The sequence below is a fragment of the Panthera pardus genome, unplaced genomic scaffold (genome assembly GCF_024362965.1).
Source record: "Panthera pardus isolate Hobbes unplaced genomic scaffold, ASM2436296v1 HiC_scaffold_11, whole genome shotgun sequence".
In the NCBI taxonomy this organism is placed as follows: domain Eukaryota; kingdom Metazoa; phylum Chordata; class Mammalia; order Carnivora; family Felidae; genus Panthera; species Panthera pardus.
In genome coordinates, this window is record NW_026526666.1 from 97,657,655 (window position 1) to 97,679,989 (window position 22,335).

The 22,335-nt window shown below is 52.9% G+C and overlaps 2 protein-coding genes across 2 annotated transcripts in view; both read right to left on the minus strand.

The window, feature by feature from the left end:
- VPS13D (vacuolar protein sorting 13 homolog D) overlaps positions 1-4,466 on the minus strand; it is a 257,047-nt gene extending 252,581 nt beyond the window's left edge. Inside the window, 2 exon segments of the mRNA XM_019461427.2 lie at positions 984-1,156; positions 4,344-4,466. Coding sequence (XP_019316972.2) covers positions 984-1,080 — 97 coding nt within the window. The 5' untranslated portion in view covers positions 1,081-1,156; positions 4,344-4,466.
- An 8,038-nt stretch (positions 4,467-12,504) lies between these two features.
- Positions 12,505-22,335, minus strand: part of TNFRSF1B (TNF receptor superfamily member 1B) — a 31,658-nt gene continuing 21,827 nt past the window's right edge. The window contains exons 9-10 of the mRNA XM_053898947.1: positions 16,279-16,486; positions 12,505-13,391 (exon numbers count right to left, since the gene is read on the minus strand). Of these exons, the coding sequence (XP_053754922.1) occupies positions 13,111-13,391; positions 16,279-16,486 (489 nt within the window). The 3' untranslated portion in view covers positions 12,505-13,110. The remainder of the gene's footprint in view (positions 13,392-16,278; positions 16,487-22,335) is intronic.

Consider the following 22,335-nt stretch of genomic DNA (forward strand, 5'->3'; position numbering starts at 1 on the left):
CTCTCTCAAAAATAAATTTTAAAAATATTTAAGGGAAAAAAAAGAAGGGGGAAAAAAAGAGGTTTTCCAATGCTCACACCAGATCCCTGGACTGCGTTAAATCATGTACAGGCATTTACCGAGGATAGGCCTGTAAAGGCTAAAATGTCTCAAACTTTATAGAACTTTATTACTAGGCAAGACAGGACCTCAGAAATTCTGTCAAAGACTCCACAGTAACATATTTTAAAACTTTGACTAGGTGTCTATTACACACAGCAGGATAAGAGCTTTAAATGTCATTCCGTTTGATCCTTACAACAACACTGGAGAGGTGTATCACCCATTTGTTCTAAGGAAACCAAGGCTCAGAATTTCAATGACTTGTTCACATAGGTAATAAGTAACACAACAGGATTTGAAGCCAAGCCAACGCCATGGTCACTACATGGCCACCTCCATAAAGCTTCATAAAGTTAAAAAGTTAACTGGGATTGGGGCACTTGGGTGGCTCGGTTGCTTGAATGTCCGACTTTGGCTCAGGTCATGACCTCATAGCTCTTGGGTTTGAGCCCAGCGTTGGGCTGTGTGCTGACAGCTCAGAGCCTGGAGCCTGCCTTGGATTCTATCTCCCTCTCTCTCTGCTCCTCCCCAACTCACGCTCTGTCTCTTTCTCTCTCTCTCTCTCTCTCTCTCAAAAATGAATAAACATTTAAAAAATATTTTTTTAAGTTAACTGAGATAAAGCAGAGTCACCAGCACTATAGTCTTTTTTTATATATATATTTAATAGTTCCCTAAAATCTATAGCAATACAGCTACATTAAGTTACCCTGTAATAATAATCAGTGTCATATAAGAAAACATAGTCCCTTTAACACATATTTAGTACAAAGCCATTTGGGCATTATGTTTTATTATTCTCAGTACAACAAAAAGAATATTAAAAAAAAACAGAAATGCCATCTGCAAAGGCATACTTTACCAAAAAGAGATACACTTACCTTTCAGAAGTGCAACAGAGAGCTGATCAGTGTTGAGGTTATTGACGTATTTCCCCAGATAGGTATTGAGAACCCAGGCTACAAGGCCTTCCAACATGACTATATCCTCAAGACAAGGTGTTTAAAAATCATGGATCATTCTTTATTTCTCTCTCTCATGGTCATAGAAGAATCTATGAAGGAAACAAAAAAGGAAATCAACAGAAAAAAACAGATGATTTTCTGAGCTGATTTTCTACTCTGCCTTCCCTGAGGGTGGACGAATGCAAAGCCCAGATTTAAGAAAAAAAGGGGTGACGAGCACTGCAAGATGCCCTGTTGGCAGAGGATCAAACCAAGGAACAGTCACAAATTTACCAAAAAACACCTAGAACTCCAAGTTGTCTATCTTTTCCATGCAACTGATCATTAAACTGCTTGCCTTTAGGAATTCACCTTGGAAGTAGACTGTCCTGGTCAGCGATTCTCGTCCAAATGCAATTAGGCAACGTCTAGAGACATTTTTGATTATCGTGACGGGGGGCTGCGGTTGGGATCTTGTGAGTAGAGACCAGGGAAGCAGCTAAACATCCTACAACGCACAAGACAGCTCCCCCACAGCAAAGAATTATCCAGCCTGATGTCAACAGTGCTGAGGCTGAAGAACCTTCTCCTAGATGAAGGCAAAAAATGCCCTGAGAGATTTCAATGAACTTCACATTTGGCAGCGATCCTCTGTCAGCCTTCCCTAGTTCCATGTTGCAAATGTGTTCTTCAAGATCATTCATAAAACAACATCAATGACAAGGAGAAGGCAGTGGTTTCTCGCTATTCTTAAATGTCCTGGAACTGCATTACTGGTACCCAGACAGAACCCTGGGTTGCTGATACAATGAACTATCTTAGCAACACAAACACAAGAAATCCTCTGGTTCCAGCTACTGTATTTAGCATAGTACTGAGCTACTACTGCCCATGATAATAAACATGTTTATTAGTATTACAAAAAAATATATAGGTTACTTTTAGTACGACTAAAAGTTAACATGATGGAACTTGAGACATAAAAGGTTTAACTTTTTTTAATGTTTACTCATTTTTGAGAGAGCGAGAAAGAGAGACAGAGAGAAAGAGCAGGGGAGGGGCAGAGAGAGAGAGGGAGACACAGAATCCAAAGCAGGCTCCGGGCTCTGAGCTGTCAGCATAGAGCCCAGTGAGGGGCTCAAAGTCACGAATCGTGAGATCACGACCTGAGCCAAAGTGTGAAACGTAACTGACTAAGCCACCCAGGCGCCCCAAGATATAAACGTCTAAATGGGCTCCAAAATCACCCAGCTAGTAGATCCCAATTAGAACTGCGAGTTCCAAATCTTGCTCTGAGCCAAGCACATCAGATACCAGCCCACCAGGCTGGACACTCCAGGTTTGCTACGACATGTGTCCTACTTGGAACCAGCCCTTTCAGGATCCTTTCCAGGCACTCTGCCCCACCCCCCGGTGATTCATCTTCGTGCCAAAAGATACACTTATCCCAAATGAAAGGCCACCACCCGACAAAATCCCAACACACAAGGCCCCGTAAGAGTTAACTCAACCTCCAGGAAAGACTGAATTTATTTGTCAACAGTGTCTTGCTCTTCCAGCAAGATTAATTTCTATTTGCCATCAACGACAGTGAAAATAAATCAGAAGCTAAAGAGCATCTGATGAAATGCTAGTTTCTTTCCAGAGATTTTTTTTTTTTAAGCCATATTTTGTGTAAAACTAAGAATTTGCTAGAGATCACTGGATACCTGTATTTAAAGAAGAGGTTACAAGAACAAATTCTTTAAAATAAGAAATGTGTACCAGTCTGGTAAAAAAACAAACAAACAAACAAACAAAAAACCCATTTATTTATTATATCTTTAAACAAGTGAATCTGTGAAAACAAAATGTGAACCTGACTAATCTATGTACTATGTAGACTCCAACAGGCAAGATGCCAAAATCAGAGTACTCTTTATTTCTGAAGTTACTGCCATTGACCCCTAAAATGCTAACAAACTCTCTCTGAAGTGCCAAATACAAATGCTCTCCCAGCAGAGGGAATCAGGCCCTACTCTACCCCCGCCGCCCCCCACTCCTCGGCAAGGTGGGAAAATGCAAAACACAGATTACCAAAAAGATGGGGCGAGAAGCATCGTAAACGCCCTGGTCAGTAAATTAAGACTCAAGCCAGAAAGCATCTATCAGCTCTGCTAAGCATCTAGACCAGGCTGGAAGCCACTTCAAGGATTTCCTTAAGGAATCCGGTGTCGGGAAGGGCCCCCAGACTGGCTAGAATCCCAAAGTGTTTACACGCTCGGGTCCACCAGGGCTTCCAGGCAGCCGCCCGGCACTAACTCCCACCTGACCTCCCCTAATCGGTGAGGCAGGTGCCACTGGGGATCAGGGCTCAGCCCACAGGCGGACAGACAGCCGGGAGTGACCTTGAGCCAGGCCCCTCCCTCGAGGGGCGGCCAAAGCCGGGAGTAGGACTGGCAAAGGGACCAGGACGCTCCTCACCAGCCGGCCGGGCCTGAGTGCCACGGGCGCCGGGGTGCTATGAGAAAGAAGACAAGAGGGGGCAGCTGCCAGGCCCCGGGGCCCCCAGGAATGGGGCCGCCCGTGAAGGCGAGGGGCCCATAGCCCTTCTTCCACCCCGTGGGCTCCAGGGGACAGAGACCCCACCTCCCAGATAAAGCGCGGAGGCGACGGCGCCCAGAGCCTGGGGTCCCGCCCCTGGGAGGAGGGATTCAGCCGGGGTGTGACCCCGGGGAGCGGGGGTAAAGACTGGCTAGAGGCCTGACGTCCCCATCCCAGAGCGCGACCCCAGAAGGCTGGTGGGTGGCCAAAACACTCTGGAGAACTGACCCGCGCCCCGTTCCCGGGCGTGAGGTACGGGGGCCCGCGCACGGGGGGCCCGCGTGGGGACCGCCGCTCAGGCGGAGAGACGCGGGCTGACACGGCCCCCAATCCCAGGGCACCAGGCTACCGGGACCCCGGGAAGGGTGCCGGGTCCGGCGGGGGCTCGGACTCCCGGGACGAGGACGCCGGGGTCCCGGGAAGCTCGGGCAGCCCCAAGCCCGTCTGACCCTGGGGTGCCCGCGGTGGCTGGGACGCAGGAGTCCCCGAGAAGGCGGCGGGCTCGGGGCCGTCGGGAGCGCGGACGCCCCAGGGCCCCCGGAGGAGCTCAGGCGGCGGGAGGGCCGGACGCCGGGCTCCCCGGGCTCCCAGCGGCGCGCTCCCCGCGGGCGGGCCCCGGCCCCAGGTCCGAAGCTGAGCCGGGGCGGCCGACAGCGGGCCCACGCCCGCCTGCAGTCCCGGGCCCTGCCCGCCGCCCCCCGCCCCGGCCAGTACCTGTCGGTGTCCCGGGCCGCCCGCCCTGCCCGGCACTGCGCGGCGCTTCCTCTCCCGGCTCCTCAATGGCGCTGGCCGGCGGCGCTCCGGCCCGCCCCGACCCGACCAATCGAGCGGGCGACGCGCCGGCGCCTGGCCAGCCGAGCGCCGAGTCATCGAGGAGGCGCCCCCTGGCGCCGGGGCGGCCGCTGGCGGATGGGCTGCTGGAGCTGGAGAAGGGCCCAATGAATGAGCCCCGTCTTACAAGGGGGAAACTGAGTCCCAGGGGAGGACACGGCCACCAATTCGTCCGGCTGCGACAGTGTGGGAACGCAGGATTCTTCCTCCTACAACGCCCTGCCTTCCACTGGCCCATCCACAGCGGGTGCTCCACTCAGCAGCCACAGGGGTCTGCTAAAACATAATTCAGACTAAGCCACTTCCTTGCTTAAAACGGCTCCCCCCCCCCCTTATACTTGAATTAAAATCGAACTCCTGGGGCGCCTGGATGGCTCAGTTGGTTGAGCATCCGGCTTCTGCTCAGGTCGTGATCTCCCGGTTCATGGGTTCCCCACTTCGGGCTCCAGCCTGACAGCTGGGAGGCTGGGATTCTGTGTCTCCCTCTTTCTCTGCCCCTCTGGGCTCGCGCGCTCTCTTCGTCTCAAAAATAAATAAACATTAAAAAAAAGTTTGTTTGTTTGTTTGTTTTTTAAATAAAATCCATCCCCTTACAGAGCCAACACCAATCTCCTACTGGATTTGGTCCATTCCTATTTCTGCCACTGTTTCCCTGGCTCACTCAGACCCCGGCAGCGTTCAATTCCTGCCTCAGGACCTTTGCATTTGCGATTCTCTCTACTTAGGATGCTTCTCCCTTAGATCCATGCTGTCCAGTAGAAATATTATGCAAGCCACACATACAAGCCACGTCACATTTTTTCTAATTTACTAGTTGGTACATTTTTTAAAAAGGAAAAGGTGAAAATAATAACGTATTTCATTTGATTCAATATGTCCAAAATATGATCATCTCAGCCTGTAGCCAACAGAAAAGTGAATTAATGAGATACTTTATGGATTTTGTATAGTAAGTCTTTGAAATTTGGTGTGTGTTTCACACTTCTGGCACATCTCAATACAAACCAGCCACAGTTCAAGTGCTCGATAACTTTATGTGGCTGATGATTACAGAACAACTTTGGATAGTCCTAGAGCCAGTTCCTTCTTGCTTCAAACATTACACCTCAGAGAGGATTTTTCCCTGCTGCCCTATCTAAAGTTCCCTCCAACCATTACCCTGTTGTACTTTCTTCATAGAACTTAATGCTATTTGCAATTACCTTATTTGTCTATCTTTTGGTTGTTACCTTTCTTCACCCTAAAAGTTCCCCCCAAAACCGTGATTTTTATCTTTTTCACAGATGCCTCTTCAGCACCTAGACTTTGCCTTGCACAGAAAAGACTCATTTAAAGATGCTGTAAACGGGGGCGCCTGGATGGCTCAGTTAGTTAAGCATCAACTGCTTGGGACATGATCTCGTGGTTTACGAGTTTGAGCCCTGCATGGAGGTCTGTACTGATGGTGCTGAGCCTGCCTGGGATTCTCTCTCTCTCTCTCTCTCTCTCTCTCTCTGCCCCTCCCCTGCACACACGTGCCTACTCCATCTCTCTCTCAAAATAAATAAATAAACTTAAAAAAAATAAGGTAAACTGCTACAAGTGAATGAAGGACTAAGTCAACAAATCAGACTTCATCTTGCACATCGTCTTGCATTAGCACCAGAAAGACAGGAAGAAGACCTCAGGCTCATAAAAAGCCAAAAGCTGCAGGAAGCAGGATGGCAATGAGTGTATTTACCATAATAATTATCAGCCCTCATAATGCTAAGCTAATTAAGGTGACCGTGGGCTGAAATTCCTCTGATGTGGGACCAACAGATCAGAGTCTCAACTCTGGGTCACCTCAGCAGCTGAGGTTTGGGTGTAAAACCTCAGACTCCACAGATGAAAGGCGGGAGGGAAGCAGCCCATTCATTAGAGCTGAAGGATCTCAGAGTCCAGACCTTCCAGCACAGAACCACTTGGCTGTCCCGGGGAGTTTATTAAAAATGCAGAGGGGCGGGGCGCCTGGGTGGCTCGGTTGGTTAAGCATCCGACTTCGGCTCAGGTCATGATCTCGCGGTCCGTGAGTTCGAGCCCCGCGTCGGGCTCTGTGCTGACCGCTCAGAGCCTGGAGCCTGTTTCAGATTCTGTGTCTCCCTCTCTCTCTGCCTGTCCCCTGTTCATGCTCTGTCTCTGTCTCAAAAATAAATAAACGTTAAAAAAAAATTAAAAAAAAAAATAAATAAATAAATAAATAAAAAATAAAAATGCAGAGGGGCACCTGGGTGACTCAGTCGGTTGAGCATCTGACCCTTGATTTCAGCTAGGGTCGTGATCTCAGGGTCATGGGATCAAGCCCCACATCAGGCTCCACACTGAGCACGCAACCTGCTTAAGATTCTCTCTCTCCCTCTCCCTCTGCCCCTCTCCCCTGCTCTCTCAAAAAATAAAAATAAAAATAATAAAATAAAATAAAATAAATAAAATGAAATGAATACATTTTTAATCCAGATCCCAGGACACCCATTTGTTCAACTAGTATTACAGACAGTCTTTGTGCCCTCAATTTGTAATCAGTCTGAAGGTGCGTTTATCAAACAGCAATCTTCCTACTAAATATTTACTCACAAGAGAAATGAAATCACATGTACAAGCAAAGACATACAAGAATGTTCACAGTGGCTTTATTCATAACAGTCAAAACCTACTTTGACTATTAGTGAAATGATCAAAATGCCCATCAAAAGGAGAATGGATAAACAGGTTGTCCTGTACCCATACGACAGATTACTACCCAGCAATAAAAAGGAACAAACTGTTAATACAGACAGTATCTTGGAGGAAACTCGGAAGCATTAGCTTCATGTAAAAAGCCAGACCACAAAAGACCACATACTATGATTCCATTTGTATGATATTCCAAAAAGGACCAAACTACGATGGCACAAGCAGATCAATGGGTGCTAGGGGCCAGGACTGGAGGAGGGAGATGACCTAAGAAGAGACCCAAGGTCGGGGGCACCTGGCTGGCTCAGTCCGTAGAGGATGTGACTCTTGATCTCAGGGTCATGAGTTCGAGCCACATGTGAGGTATAGAGATTACTTTAAAATTTTTTTTTTAATTTAAAAAAAGAAAAAAAGAAGGGGTACAAGGGAACTTTATGGGGTGATGGAACTTCTGTATCTTGACCGTTGTGGTGGTCACAAGGCTGTATACAGTTGTCACAATTCACTGAAGTGCACACCTAGAATTGCTAAATTGTGTTTTCTGTCAATCATTCCTCCATAAAAGTGATACTTTAAAAATCTCCGCCCTCATGGGGGCGGGGAGGGGAGGGGCCTGGGTAGCTCAGTCGGTTGAGCGTCCGACTTCGACTGAGGTCAAGATCTCCCACTCAGGGGCGCCTGGGTGGCTCAGTCGGTTAAGCGTCCGACTTCAGCTCAGGTCACCATCTCGCGGTCCGTGAGTTCGAGCCCCGCGTCGGGCTCTGGGCTGACGGCTCAGAGCCTGGAGCCTGCTTCCGATTCTGTGTCTCCCTCTCTCTCTGCCCCTCCCCCGTTCATGCTCTGTCTCTCTCTCTGTCTCAAAAATAAATAAACGTTAAAAAAAAAAAATTTAAAAAAAAAGATCTCCCACTCATGGGCTCTGTGCTGACAGCTCATATTCTCATATTCTATAAACATGCTTTGCACGGAGTCTTCAAATGTCGGTGCTCTGTGTTGGGATGCAGTTCACACATCTCAGTTTGGACCGGCCGCACTCAGGTGCCCGATACTCGCACACACCTAGTGGCTACCGAATGTGACCGTGCAGGCACAGACTGTCTTGTGAAGATACAGACAGCCCTGTGGGAAGTACAAGGACAGAGCGCAGCTCAGGGCAGCCCCCTCATCTTACAGGTGGAGATTCTGAGCTCCAGAGAGGGACAGTGGCTGCTTTAGGTTCACACTGCCGGTCCGGTCCTTGGTGACGTTGGGACCCAATCCAGGGACTCCTCACTGTTAGCTTTGCCCCAAGCAGCCTCTCAGCTCAATTTCCCAGCTTTCCGGATGCTGCCCTGCTCACTGGTTTTTGACTATGGAGCTCCAGGCAGGACAGGGGAGTCCCAGGAGAGAGAGACTGAGAGAGAGAGAGAGAGAGAGAGAGAGAGAGAGAGAACTTGCCCTTTAAACCCAGGCCTCAGTTGACTTTCTGGTGAAATTCTAAGGAGGCGGTTCTCAGGAGCCTCCCACAGGGAACAGGCTGTCCTCCCAACTTGACTCTAGATAAAAATCAAACCTCCGGCCCCCACCCCTGGGTGCCCTCCTCTGCACAGCAGGGATAATGGGTACTCTGCCTATCTCCTGGGGCAGTTGTGGAGATAAAGTAACTGAAGCTCAGTTGCCCAAGTTGCAGACCAGACAATTTAAGGAACTCCTCACACTCCAGGGGCGCCTGGGTGGCTCAGTCCATCCAGCATCTGACTTGGGCTCAGGTCGTGATCTCCTGACTTGAGCCCTGAGTCAAGCTCCCTGCTGTCAACTCAGAGCCAGCTTTGGGTCCTCTGTCCCCCCCTCTCTCTGCCCCTCCCCCGCTTGCACTCTCTCTCAGAAATAAAGAAAACGTTAAAAAAAGAAAGAAAGGAAAAAAAGGAACTTCTCACACTCCCTGGACTCCTCCCACACGCCAAAACATAAAACCCTACATCCTTTCTGTGGCTTCTGAAGCCACCCCCACGACCTCATGTCCTGCCCTACCCCGAGTCCCAAGGCTGTGCTGCCCTCCCTTCAGCGAGGCCTCTGCTCAAACACCAGCTCCTCGGAGAAGCCTTCCTCAACCCACCCCACAGGCTAGCTTCTCAGCACTTACCGTCACCTGGCCTGGCCTACATGTATTTCTTCACATAGCCCTTCCTAGCTTGTGAGCTCTGGACAAGGACCCTGGCTGCCCTGGACTCGTGATCCCCAGCACCTACACACACACACACACACACACACACACAAAATAGCAAGTAGCATGTATTGAGCACTTACAATGTGCCTGGCATAGTTCTAAGCATTTTACAGATAGTAACTCAAATAATTCCAAACTCGGAGGGAAGCACTGTATTAATCCTATTTTACAGATAAGGGTGAGGCACAGAGAAGTGAATTAATCTCCCTCCGGTCACACAGGAAGTGGTCACACCTGGGCACCTGGGTTTGGACTTCTGGGCTGGTGCATCAGAGTGCCCGATAGCAACGACGACTGCATGAAGATTAGACGGAGGAGGACCGCGGTCACCCCCTACCCGTCCCTCCCCCCCCACGCCAGCCCTGCCTTAGCAAAACCACTCACCCCATCACGGTTAAAAAAGAAAAAGAGGCGGCACCTGGGTGGCGCAGTGAGTGTCTGACTTTGACTCAGGTTGTGATCTCACGGGTCCTGGGTTCGAGCCCCACCATCGGGCTCTCTGCTGTGAGTCTGTCCGCACAGAGCTGGCTTCGGATCCTCTGTCCCCCTCTCTCTGCCCCTCCCCCATTAGCTCTTTCTCAAAAAAAAAGAAAAGAAAGAAGAGGCAGGAGGGGCTGCCCTCAGTTACTCCAAATTTATACCCTCTGCTATTGTGATTTATAATAAGAAATATATATTTGGTCTTCGTCCTCTGTTTCTGGCCTCACAGCCCCTCAAACGCTTAAAATTTCCTAAGTGGGGAGAGGGGCTGGAGGTTCAATCCGTCACCAATGGCCAATGACTTCATCAATCATGCCCACGTAACAAGGCCTCCATAAAGACCTAAAGGGCGGGGTTCAGACAGCCTCCATGTTGGTGAACACATGAAGGGGTGGGGGCGGGGGGGCACACACCCAGGGGGACCAGAAGCTCCAGCCCATCCCCCCGTAAAGCTTGCCCTCTGCAACTCTCCCATCTTTATGTTCCAGAGTCTTTGCAATAAACCGGGAATCGAGTAAGTAATCTGGTCTCCTGAGTCCGGTGGGCCACTCTAGCAAATAAATGGAAATCCAGGAGGGGGTCACGGGAACCTCTGACACACGGCCCATCGGTCAGAAGCACAGGTGGCCACCTGGACCTGTGACTGGTGTCCGAAGTGGTCGCGGGCTTGTGGGACTGAGCCCTTACCCTGTGGGACCCTGTGCCTCCAGAAGGCAGTCCGTTCTGTAGGACACCTCGAGGTGCCTGCTGAGAAGCGGGGGGTTCCCTGGTGGTGTGGACGCCGTGGACCCTCATTTGTGAATGTGCCGTGTCTGCTCTCTCACTTCAGCAGCACAATTGAGTGGTTGTGACCGAAACCGTAAGAGCCCCCAAGTGGAAAATATTTACCACGTGGACTTTGCCGAGCCTGCTCTAGGGTAGGGATAGGGTAGAGGGCGGGGCTGCGGGAGGAGAGGCCTCCCAGGAAATCACCAAGAAAGAAGAGGTAGTGCTGAGGGAGTGACAGTGGCCCAGGAAAAAGGGTGAGTGATCTAGAGGTCGGATTAAGGAATTCAAGGGCCTGGGTCTCCCTCCCCTCCTGGCCTTTCCAAGTGCCTGCAACCTCCTCCCCACCCTTTGTTCTGGCTCACACCTCAGAAACAGATCAAAGGTCACCTCCAGAACCCTCCTGTGGCGGTTCTCTGAGCTGCACCTCCCCTGTCCCCAAGCTCATCTGAGCACCCTGTGGCGGGCCTCACAGATGTCACCACACTGGGGCCTCCTGGAGGCCAGAACCTTACTCCCTTAAGTGAGCAGGGGGGCTGCGTGTGGACAAGAAGATCTGCAACGACCCCAGTTAACCCCAAGAGCAGGCTAAGGACACTGAGGCGACAGGGCATGTGATGAGGGCATATTCAGAGGCCAGCTGAGTGATTCGGAGCCTGAGAGAGCAGCCAGGCTCTCAGCAAGGACAGCTATGCTTCTGGGGGTGCTTCTCAGGTCCTGTCAGTGCAGTGGCCAAGGCAACGTCTCCCCCTACGCGCTGGTGGCGGGCAAGTAGGACCACGGACAAACCCCAGCTCAGACCCGAAGCCAGAGCCAGGAGTCAATGCGTAACAAACAAAAGGTTTATTTCCAAGCAGGAACGCTGTCCAGTATACGGTGCAAACTCTTGTCTTGGGATCCACACAAGCCTGGGAACTGAGGTCACAGGCAGAGAGGTCTCCTTCCAATTCAGAGCTTCCCCAGGAAATGGCAGTGAGGCCTGAGGCCCTCCCAGGATGGTCCACCAGGGGGCAGACACGCTCCATTGCCACACGGCGTCCAATGTGGGCAGAGACCCTGGCCAGTCCAGGCAGTAGAATATCCTGACTCTAGGGGAATCTGGATTTTCTGGGAAGCTGTTACTTTCTCTGGATGGTAATGACTGGACTCTCCTACCTTCCAAAAGTTCAGCTGCCAAGTTCAAGTCCAGTGGAATTTTTCAACAAGGGATCCAAGTCCCTGGGCCCCAACTGGCTTCTCCAGGAGTCCCGTCTTCCTTCCAGAATCCAGTCAAGGCCACACATGTCCACGCTCTGCGGGGCTCTGGGGCATGTGTCTGGGGGAAGTGGACTGACTTTTTAATGGAAAAGAATCCTTTGACAAAATTGTTGGCTTGAGCTGCTTCAGGCAGGACATTCAACCCAACAACATGGTTACACAGATCAACAGCACATGACACAGACAGACAGACAGACATATACACACACAAAACTGGCTCTCAGCATCCCACATCCACTTGAGATCATGGCAGGCACAATACCCAAGTGGCCCCGTGGGTTTCCCTGGGGCCTGGGACTCCAGGAACAGTGAAGGGGGTAAGGGGAGGAGAAGTACCTCCCAGGGAGGCAGAGGAAGGTCCAGGCTGAGGTAGGAGGAGAGAGACGGCTGCGGGGAGCCTCAGTCATCTCTGGTTCCTGAAATTCCCTGATAGGAGGTGTGGCCTTGCACCGGAGCTATAGGTAAGTCGGGAGTGAAGGTCAAAAGCAGAGAACAGCAAAGTCTCGAGTTCGGCTTTGTCGTTTTGCGGGCTTGTTTGCATGCGTGGTGGGTTTTTGTTTTGTTCTTTAATTGCCCCATGTTTCGGTTAGAGGTCTGTCATTTTGTCCAAGCTATGATACTCGTGCAGGTCGCTGGGCTGGGCCCTCTCATTTTCACACTATTGTTCAAGAGGCGAAGCTGGCAGGAATAGATTTGGAGGTGGTGCAAGGTAACTGGGGGACCCCTGTCCCCATCAGGGGTGGCCGCCCCCTCCTGAATAGAACCATCTGATCGATGACATCCCCCTCCCCCGCCCCCGCTGGGAGCACCCTGCAGTCTCAGCATTTCGGGCTAAAGCACTGCCCCTTCTCCGTGGATGACTCACACAGAGTCCCTCTTCCCCGGGATGCTGGGGCCTCCCAGGAAGCCAGAGCTGGGAAGCGTCCAAGGATAAAAAACAAAATAAGGGCTCCAGAAGCCCAATTCACAGGACCAGCCGGAGGACAGCTCTCAGAGAGGCAGGCGCCGGCCCCAGGCTGCCCAGCACGTGCATGTCAGCCAGCCTTCTAGAAGGAAGCACACCATGCAGGACGGGTTTTCCACGATTCTCCCTGCCTCACCCTTCTGCCAGCAGGTGAGAGGAAGGCTGAGGCTGCGAAGGCCACTAAAGGAATTTGGCCCAGAAAGAGCCAGAGTCCTGGGGGGTGGGGGCCCAGAAGGACCAGGGAACAGCCACCTCGGCCGTGACACAACTCATGCCAGCCAGTCTGGCTAACTGGGCTTCATCCCAGCATCAGGCACACCAAGGGGCAGGGGCTTCTCCTCTGGGTTCTCCAGCAGAGTCTCCGGGGCCCCTGGCTGAGACTGAAAAGGGCATTCTTCCTTGGAGAAGGGGACCTGCTCGTCATTTGGGGAGCCGGAGGAGCTGGCATCCACGTCCCCCATCGTGTAGCTGGCCTGGGAGGCGCACTGAGAGCCATGGTCGGAGGCGCTGCACACATTCACGATGCATGTGACGTTGACCTGGGTCCCGTGGCTGCCAGAGGAATGCTCTGTTGAACACAAGATGGGGGAGGGCGGCGAGTCAGGGGTCTGCAGGGGGACGTCTTCGCAGTCTGTCCCCTGCCCAAGAGACAGATTAAGACAAGAGGGTCAAGAGCACCGGGCGAAGGGCCTAGAGGCCACGTGATCTTGGGCAACGCAACCTTCATCGCCTGCATTTCCAGTGTCCTCATCTGCCAAGTAATTCCCAGCCCAACTCACCCTGTAGGTGGGAGGAGCCAGTCCACAAAGCAGGGGAAGGTGCTCCAGGAACAAAACATGCCCCCACAGAGATTCAGAGAGGTGAGCAGGGGCAGGAAGTACACGGGACAGAACAGTGATTAGCGACCAGGGTGAGTTACTTTCCCGTAAGTGCGGGAAGCCTCCACAGTCCTGACCAAACCAACTCTGGAAAGGCGACAGCCTTCTGTCATTGGCCCCTTATCTGTGTAACATGAAGAAAACATCAAAGGGTTTGGAAATTGCTCCTTTGTGGAGAGGAAACACCAAGCCTGATAGTGTCTTTTGCCCCAAATCTTTCTCCTCCGTGTAGGCCTGCCTCTGTGATTTCCTAAATCTGGGATTCCAGAATGCGGTAGGGGTGGTTTGTCCTCACCACTGAGGCCAGGATATCTGCCTACTTTCCGGCCCACCTGCTCGCCCAGCCCTGGGGGCATCTGAGTTTCCCAGCTAGTTGGTGGGGGACTGAACGCTGGATAAGCTGAGAGGGGACACGGGATAACCCCTCCAAGAGTGAGAGCTGTCCCTGTTTTTCCTGCAGGGACCTGCCAAGTCCCCAAACACGTGTGCTGTCTGGGGTGCGTGGGGAGGGCCGGACGGACATTCGCTTCCAACTCCAGGGAAGCCTGGAAGGAGGATGGGGCCAGCGAGCTGCTCTGTTCAGAACAGCCCCAGACAGGCCAGGGGAGGGAGGGCTGAACTCACGGGGCCTCAAGGAAATTTCCACCCTGAGCCTCCATAGCACCCAAATGTCACCCAGTCACCGTGGCCTTTGCACATGGTGAATGAGACATTGCAGGGGTGGATGGGGGACTACAAGGGGGCACAGCCACACGTTCCACAGGAGAGAGAGGTGACTGGGTGGGAGGAGAGAAGGGGAGAGTGCGGGTGACACCAGAGAGTCGGGTAGGGAACAGAGAAGTGGCAGGGTGTAGGAGGGGTGGGCAGACTCCCTCTCTCTCTGCCCCGCCCCCCAAAAATAAATAAATAAACATTAAAAAGGAGGAGGAGAAGGAGAAGGAGGAGGAGGAGGAGAAGGAGGAGGAGGAGGAGGAGGAGAAGGAGGAGGAGGAGGAGGAGAAGGAGGAGGAGGAGGAGGAGGAGAAGGAGGAGGAGGAGGAAGAGAATGAGGAGGAGGAGGAGGAAGAGGAGGAGGAGGAAGAGAAGGAGGAGGAGGAGGAGGAGGAAGAGAAGGAGGAAGAGAAGGAGGAAGAGGAGGGGGAAGAGAAGGAGGAGGAGGAGGAAGAGAAGGAGGAGGAGGAGGAAGAGAAGGAGGAGGAGGAGGAGAAGAAGAAGAAGAGGAGGAGGAGGAGGAGGAAGAGGAGGAGGAGGAGGAAGAAGGGGTGGGCAGACATGGTCAAGGGGCCAGGATGACTGCAGGAGAGGTGTCACCAGGAAATCAGAAAGATGAAACCAAGAGTTGGACAAAGACCAGGGGTTTGTATTTGGAGTTCCGTTCCCTCATTCAACAAAAGTTTAGGACCACAGGCTATGTCTCTTCCTTGGGGAGCTCTCGGGCTGGGTGGGGGCGCTGACGAGACATCGCACTGGTGAGGGGAACACGGCGGCTGGGGCGCCTCCGTGCAGGGGGCAGCCGGGGCAGGAGCGGTCCTGATGGAGGGAGCTGTCCCACAATCAGGTAGGAAGAGATGTTGCAGCCCTGCCAAGGGGATGCTGGGCTCATCTCCAGATGAGGAAACTGAGGCAGGGTTAAGGAGCCTGTTCGGATCCTCACGGCACCGGAGCGGTCAGGAGGGCATCCAGGAAGGACCGGAATGCACTGTCATTCCCTGACCTCCCGCCAGCCAGGGTGAGAAGGACAGACGCAGGCCAGTGGGCTTTGCCTGTCGCTACAAAATACACCAAGGAAGCCCCAGGCTTTCTGGACCCCTGTCACAGACCGGGTCCAGGGCAAAATGTATCCTGTGTAAATGGGGCCTGGGCTTCTCCAGCACCCACGAGGTCTCCACAGTCCTGACGCTTCAGGTCCAAAGGACTGGGCAATGGCCCACAGTGAGTGGAGCCCTAAAGACACATTTATTCATCCAGAGTTCCACCCCAGGGCTCTGGAGCCTAGAAGCCCAGGGGGTATTCCTGGCTCTTCCGTATACTAGCTGTGTGGCCTTGAACAAGCTCTTCAACCTCTCTGGGCCTCAGTTTCCCCATCTATAAAATATAATAGGTCTGAATATAACACTATAATACTACATGTCATCTAATAATATATACTACGCGATAAGCAGTATACAATATGTAATAATTGTGTGAAAATATGATATCAATATATAATATTATGTTACATATTTATGTATTATAATACCAGGCAGGGAAACTCCCTTCCTGGCTATCGGGGACTCGAAGAATAAGCTGGGATTGTCTAGAAGGGAGGGTGCTCCTGGTAGAAGAACTCACGTGGGCAGAGGTGGGAGAGATTTGGCAGGTTCGGAGAAACGAGAGAGCTTTGTGGCCCAGCGCTGCATCTGACGGGGAGAAGAGGCTGGGGGCGGCGAGCCCAGGCTAGTCGCACAGTCATTCCAATGCCCTGCTAGGAGCTCAGGCCTTGCCCTACGGGGGAGGCCCAGGAGGGGCCGGCTAAGCCAGAAACCAGGAAGAGCCACGACGCGGGGGGGTGAAGCCACGTGGGCTCCCCCATCCTACCTGAGTTGCTGGAGCTGGCCCAGGCCTCCCCAGACCCGGCGGCCTTCTCCGTGCCTGGTGCGGGCAGCCGGGTCCCGGTGGGCGCCCTCCCGTCTGCGGTGCTGCCTGAGCTCTCCAGGGAGCTGCTGCTGGAGCTGGGCGCTGTGGTCAGCAGGTGCTGCTGCTCGGGGCCGGGGGCACTTCGGGCCTTGTCAGCAGGCAGGTGAGGCTGGACAGGCAGGAGAGGAGCGAGAGCAGTCAGCCCGTCAGCCGGCTCGTCTTCCTCTCCCTGCTCACACCCGCGCACCCTTCTGCACCCCCGTGGCCTCAGCACCCTCACAGTTTACACAGCGCTTCTGCCCACACCTGCACCTGCTTTCCACACACGGCGCTTTCGCTTTCGGGATGCGGGATTCTGCGTCATTTCTGTGATTAGCATTTGGCTGCTCTGTTGGAGCGGGAGCCCTAAGAGGGTGGGACTACTCACCAAACAGTCCTGGAGGTGGGGCAAGATTTCCATCCTCATTTCGCATAAGGAAACAGAGGCCCAGAGGAGAGTGACTTTCCTAAGGTCACCCCAACAGCACAGGGTGATGTGGTCCAGCCTGGCGGCCAAGAGCACGGAACCACACCCACGTGGGTACAAAATCACGACTCCACCACTTATTAGCTGTGTGCCCTTGGACAAGTTACTTAACCTTTCTGTGCCTCCTTTCTTTCATATATCAAGGGGGAGTTATAAGCCGACCTCCCAGGGCTGTCAGGAAGATTCAATGGCTGGATATTTGTAAGGTGCTCAGGACAGGGCCTGTTACACCGTAAAGCTCCACACAAGGGTTTGTTAAATCAGGCGGGGGGTGGGGGGTGGGGGGTGGGGGTAAACTAGTACCATGAGTCAAATCTGGCCTGCTACTGTTTTTGTACAGACAGCCTGTGAGCCAAGAAGGGTTTTTACATTTTTTAAATGATTGAAAAAAGTGTTCAAAGAATGATATTTTGTGACACGCAAAATTACGTGCCCTTTACGTTTTAGAGCCCATAAATGCAACTGTATTTGCAATACGGCCACTCTCGTTGGTTGATGGACAAATCTGTGGCGGCTTCCTTGCTACCACACCAGGTTTCAGTAGCTGCAACAGAGACCATACGACCAAAAAGCCTAAAATATTTACTGTCTGGCCCTTCACGGAAAACGTTCGCTGGCCCTTGTATTCAATCCATCATTCCAGAGTAGACAGCCCTTTTATTTAGAGCCCTGGGCCACGCTGGGTCAGGAACCCTTTCCAGATTCTATTCCCCAAGCCTGCTCTGTGACTAACTCCTAATATCTTTTCCCCACAGAAGAACATAACTAACACCGACAATAATAATAAGGTATTAGCTGATATCTGCTATTCAATGCCAAGCACTGAGCCGAAGTCCTTCTAAAACACTATATTGATACTTCTAACAGCCCAGTGTTTGCAGATGTAGCGACTGAGAACCAGACATGTTGAGTTATTTGCCTGAGGTCACACAATTAGGACATGGTAAGGTGGACTAAAACCCTTGACAGCTTTCCCGGGTGTCTGGGTTTTCAAGGTCTGGAGGCCCAAGACAAGGTGCCAGTTTCCACGTATTCCTGCTTGGGGAGCACCCAGAAACTCCACTCAGAGCCTGTCGCCTGCCCACACCAACTGAATAGGCACCCAAGCCTTTGCCTCGGGGTCCCGGGTGATTGCTAGATCCCAGGAAGAAAGGAGACAGAAGGGGCCACGTTCTCACTTGCTGCCCTTGGCCCCTGGGCCAGTGCAGGATGAGAGGGTCCCGGGGGGGAATGAGGACCAAAGCAAGGGAAGGGCTGGTGGGACATGGCCTAGTAAGGTAAGAGGGAAGGCCTTTGCCATAGGGGTGGAGGCGTGTCGGGTCCCACTCCCCAGGAAAGGCTGACACCCCTTGGCCTCCAATCCCAAGCGCTCTCTGAGCAGCCCACTCTCTGGCCAATCACTATGGCCACCCAGCCCCTGTCCCGCCCACCAAGGCCACGGCCTCTCCCACAGCTGAGCCTGCTTCTGTCATCAGGACAGAAGGATCCTCTTTGCAAGCTGTCCCTTGAGGCCACAGAGTCCTAGAGAGGGTGGGTCCCTGGCTCAGTATCACAGCCGGTCTGGGCTGTGGTGGAGGCGGAATGAGCCCAGATCCGTGTAGCAGTGATGCCGGCTTCCCACTGCGTCCTGCCTCCCTGGTTCACGGCCCCGGGCTTTGGAGGGATGGAGGGCATCTCAAGTTCAGGCTGAACCTTTGCCCAGGTGGTCTGATCTAGGCTACTGGACTGCACTCCTACCCTTGCTCTGCGCTTGGACAGGCAGGGGAAGGAGGGACAAGAGGGGCACCCAAATGGCATTCCTTAAAACCCCAAAGAAGGGGCTTTTGGGAGCCAGTCTCCTGCTGCTCTACTTGTGGCTGGGGCTGGGCAGAGCAGGAACCCCCAAAGGTCACGATCTGCCTCCTTCTCCCAAACCCACAAGTTGCAAAGTTCAGGCAGGCTCTGAGTGGGGCAGATGCATCCTTGAGTCCTGTTCCTTGGACTGGGACCCCAGTGAGGGGCAGTATGGAGGAAGCTCACTCAAAAACCAGGATTCCAGCCCACTAGCCTCCAGCACGCCCAGCCCCCAACATGGCCAGAGGCAGAGACTCTCGTAGAGCCACCAGCCAGGTCCTTCCACGTCTGCCTGTGTGTGTGTGTGCTCACGAGGCTCACACCTCTGTATGCACAGGTGTGTGGGGAGGGGGGAGGTAAAACATCCCACACACTTGTCTGTGTGTGTAGGAGCACGTGTGAGGGCACGTGCTGGGGGTGGTGAAGAGAGGCTTGTGTCTCTGGCCACTCTCATTAGCTGTGTGACCTAGGGAAAGTCACTTAACTTCTCTGAGCCCAAATTTTATTTCCCAAATAAAAACCGGGGCAATAATCATGCTGTCTGGGTGTCAGCACAGCTGTGAGACTAAGCAATACATGAGCACACACGCTCGGCACCTCCCAGGTGCTCAGTCTCGTTGTTAAACATGAGCCCACGTGTGAGTGTGTCCACGGGAGTGACTGTGGGTGAGCTCACATACGTGGGTATGCTGGCCTTGTCCAAAGGGAGGCCACCGTCCGGCCATGCGTTGGAGTCACTTCCGCAGCAGGAGGGGTGGGAGGCGCTGGGTCTCCCCCCTCCCAACCCCAGCGGCCCAGGTCTGGAGCGTGACCCGGTGGCCTCTCAGCGGGGGCTTCTGCCCACCAGCTGAGTGGGCGCAGGCTAAGCATGACAGGGGCAGGGGCGGGAGCCTGGGCACTGGAGGGCACCTAGGAAGACGCCCACCCCGTGAGCTCAGGCCCTGCTGGGGGATAAGGGCAAAGCCTGCAGATTCAGACTGGGTCTCGAACCCGGGCTATGCCCCTTACCTAGTGGTCTAAGCTTAACACGGGTAGCTGACCCTCGCTCGGTCTCAGGGTCCTCATCTGCACAATGGAACTGGTTCTATGCTTGCCTCACAGGGGTGCGTGAGGGTTCGGTGGCAGGGGACAGGCAAAAGGCCTGGCATGGGGCTCAGGAGCAGCGGGCTCACACGCTTCCTCCCAGCTGCACGCTCAGCAAGCTCCTGGCAGCTTGAGACCGGCCATGGTGGGAGCAAACACCACAAATTCGAGCTCGGGTTTTTGGGTTCTTTTGTTTTTTTTTCCTGCCCAGAGAGCCGATTACCAGCACACCACTGGGCGCGATACTCAACCACACTCTACAGATAATTGAGCTACACTCAGTGAACACGAAACTCCGTGAACGGAAAGGGGAAGTTAGAGGCTGCTGGGGCCACACCCGAGACATCCTCAGCGCACTGAGTATTGGGAAACCCTGGGTGGGGAGACAGAATGTGGTAGCAAGGCTGCTGGGTGTGCTGGCTCTCAGTGCCACCCGGCAGCAGCTGTCAGCATCGCTGAACTGAAGCCAGAGAAAAAGGAAGGAGTGGCATTTGCACGCTGGAGGAAGGAGAAACGGTTTGAACCTCCAAACCAGAACGTGCATCTGCTGAAATACTGCAGGGCAGGTCAAAGAGCACTGGGCCAGGGGTCCAGAGATACACTGCTGTATGGCCTGGGACAAGCCGCTTTCCCTCTCCGCACCTCGTCTCTTGCCCGAGGGGAGATCAGTCTCTAGTCCCTACCAAGTCCAACTCCCTGTGTAAACCCTGGGCACTGGGCCACCAAGGGCTGAGCTTCTTCCCTGGCACAGCAGTTCTCCATCAGGGGCAAGTCTGTCCTTCCTCCAGGGACATTTTGCAGTATCTGGAGGCATTTTCGGTTGCTGGTCCTGAGAAACGGTGCTCCCGGCATCTGGTGGGGGGGCCGGTGATCTTGCCAAACAGCCTCCAATGCAGGGTGATAGCCCCCCGTGACAAACAATGATCTGGCCCCAGATATCAAAATTGCTGAAGTCAAGAAACCTTGCCCAAGCAGGACAGGGGACATGGAGGGAGTGCCTCAGACTCTGTTTCCCCATCTGTAAAGTGGGTAAAAATTCTGCCCTGCCTACCAGGCACGGGGTTGCAGCAAACACTGTGTCCTAGCTCACCCCGCACCCATTTCCAAGTCCTGTCCCTCCCCTCCTCCACCACAGAGGCTGGGAAAGCAAAGCCCCCCCTTTTCTAGCCCCCCCCTTGCAACTAAGGGTGGTCCCCACGACACCACTCTGGCCAATGAGAGGGAAGGAGAAGCCCACTCAGGGCTATCAGTGTCTGATTTCCTGATAAAAGGCACCATCAATGGCCTGGCCACTCTCTTTCCCGTCTTTTTCCTGCCTCAAACCTGGAGGCCACATGCAAAGTGGGGCCCACTATCTTATGATACAAGGCCACAAGCAAGAGAACAAAGGCCAACAGGCTGAAGGTGGCGGAGCCTGGGGTCCTGCCGACCTCACAGGATGCAACCCAACTGTTCCAGCAGCTGTCAGCCCCCCCCGACTCTGGGATGCAAGAAAAGCCCCTTTGCTTTAAGTCATCCTTAAGTTTTCGGTCACTTTCAGGCAAAGGCCTTCCTGATAAGAAACTGATAAACTACTGTGTCAGTGGTCTGTCTCTAACAAAAGTCCCTCACGCACCCTAATTTATAAAAAAAAGAAAGAAAGAAAGAAAGAAAGAAAGAAAGAAAGAAAGAAAGAAAAGAAGGAAGAAAAAGAAAGAAAGAAAGAAAGAAAGAAAGAAAGAAAGAAAGAAAGAAAAGAAAAAGAAAGGAAGGAAGGAAGAGAAAGAAAGAAAGAAAGAAAGAAAGAAAGAAAGAAAGAAAGAAAGAAAGAAAGAAAGAAAGAAAGAAAGAATCGGGGCACCTGGGTGGCTCAGTCAGTTAAGAGTCTGACTTCCGCTCAGGTCACGATCTCACGGTCCGTGAGTTCGAGCCCCGCGTCGGGCTCTGGGCTGATGGCTCAGAGCCTGGAGCCTGCTTCAGATTCTGTGTCTCCCTTTCTCTCTGCCCCTCCCCTGTTCACACTCAGTCTCTCTCCCTCAAAAATAATTAAACATTAAAAAAATTTTTTAACTGGGGCACCTGTGTGGCTCAGTTGGTTAAGCATCCAACTTCCACTCAGATCACGATCTCACAGTTCGGGAGTTCAGGCCCCACATCGGGCTCTCTGCTGACAGCTCAGAGCCTGGAGCCTGCTTCTGATTCTCTGTGTGTCTCTCTCTCTCTCTCTCTCTCTCTCTCTCTCTCTCTCTCTCTGCCCCTCCCCCACTCACACTCTGTCTCTGTGTCAAAAATAAATAAACGTGAAAAAACATTTTTTAAAAAAGGATCAAAGGTGAGCTGCTTTGATCGAAGCGGAGAGCAGGGCCCAGGGTCTGGGACCCAAACTCCCGCCTCTACCTCAACCCCAGAGACGACGCCGGGCCCTCTTTGGAAAACCAGGGTACCCCAGCGCGGCTCCACGGGGAAGCGCTCTGTGAAGGTCACGGACAGCCTGCCAACTGTTGCCGCTGAGCGAATGGCACTACCCTGCAGGCTGGGCTGAGCAGACATTGTTTCCTTCTGACGGCGAGGACACGGAGTCATGCGCCATTTCACAT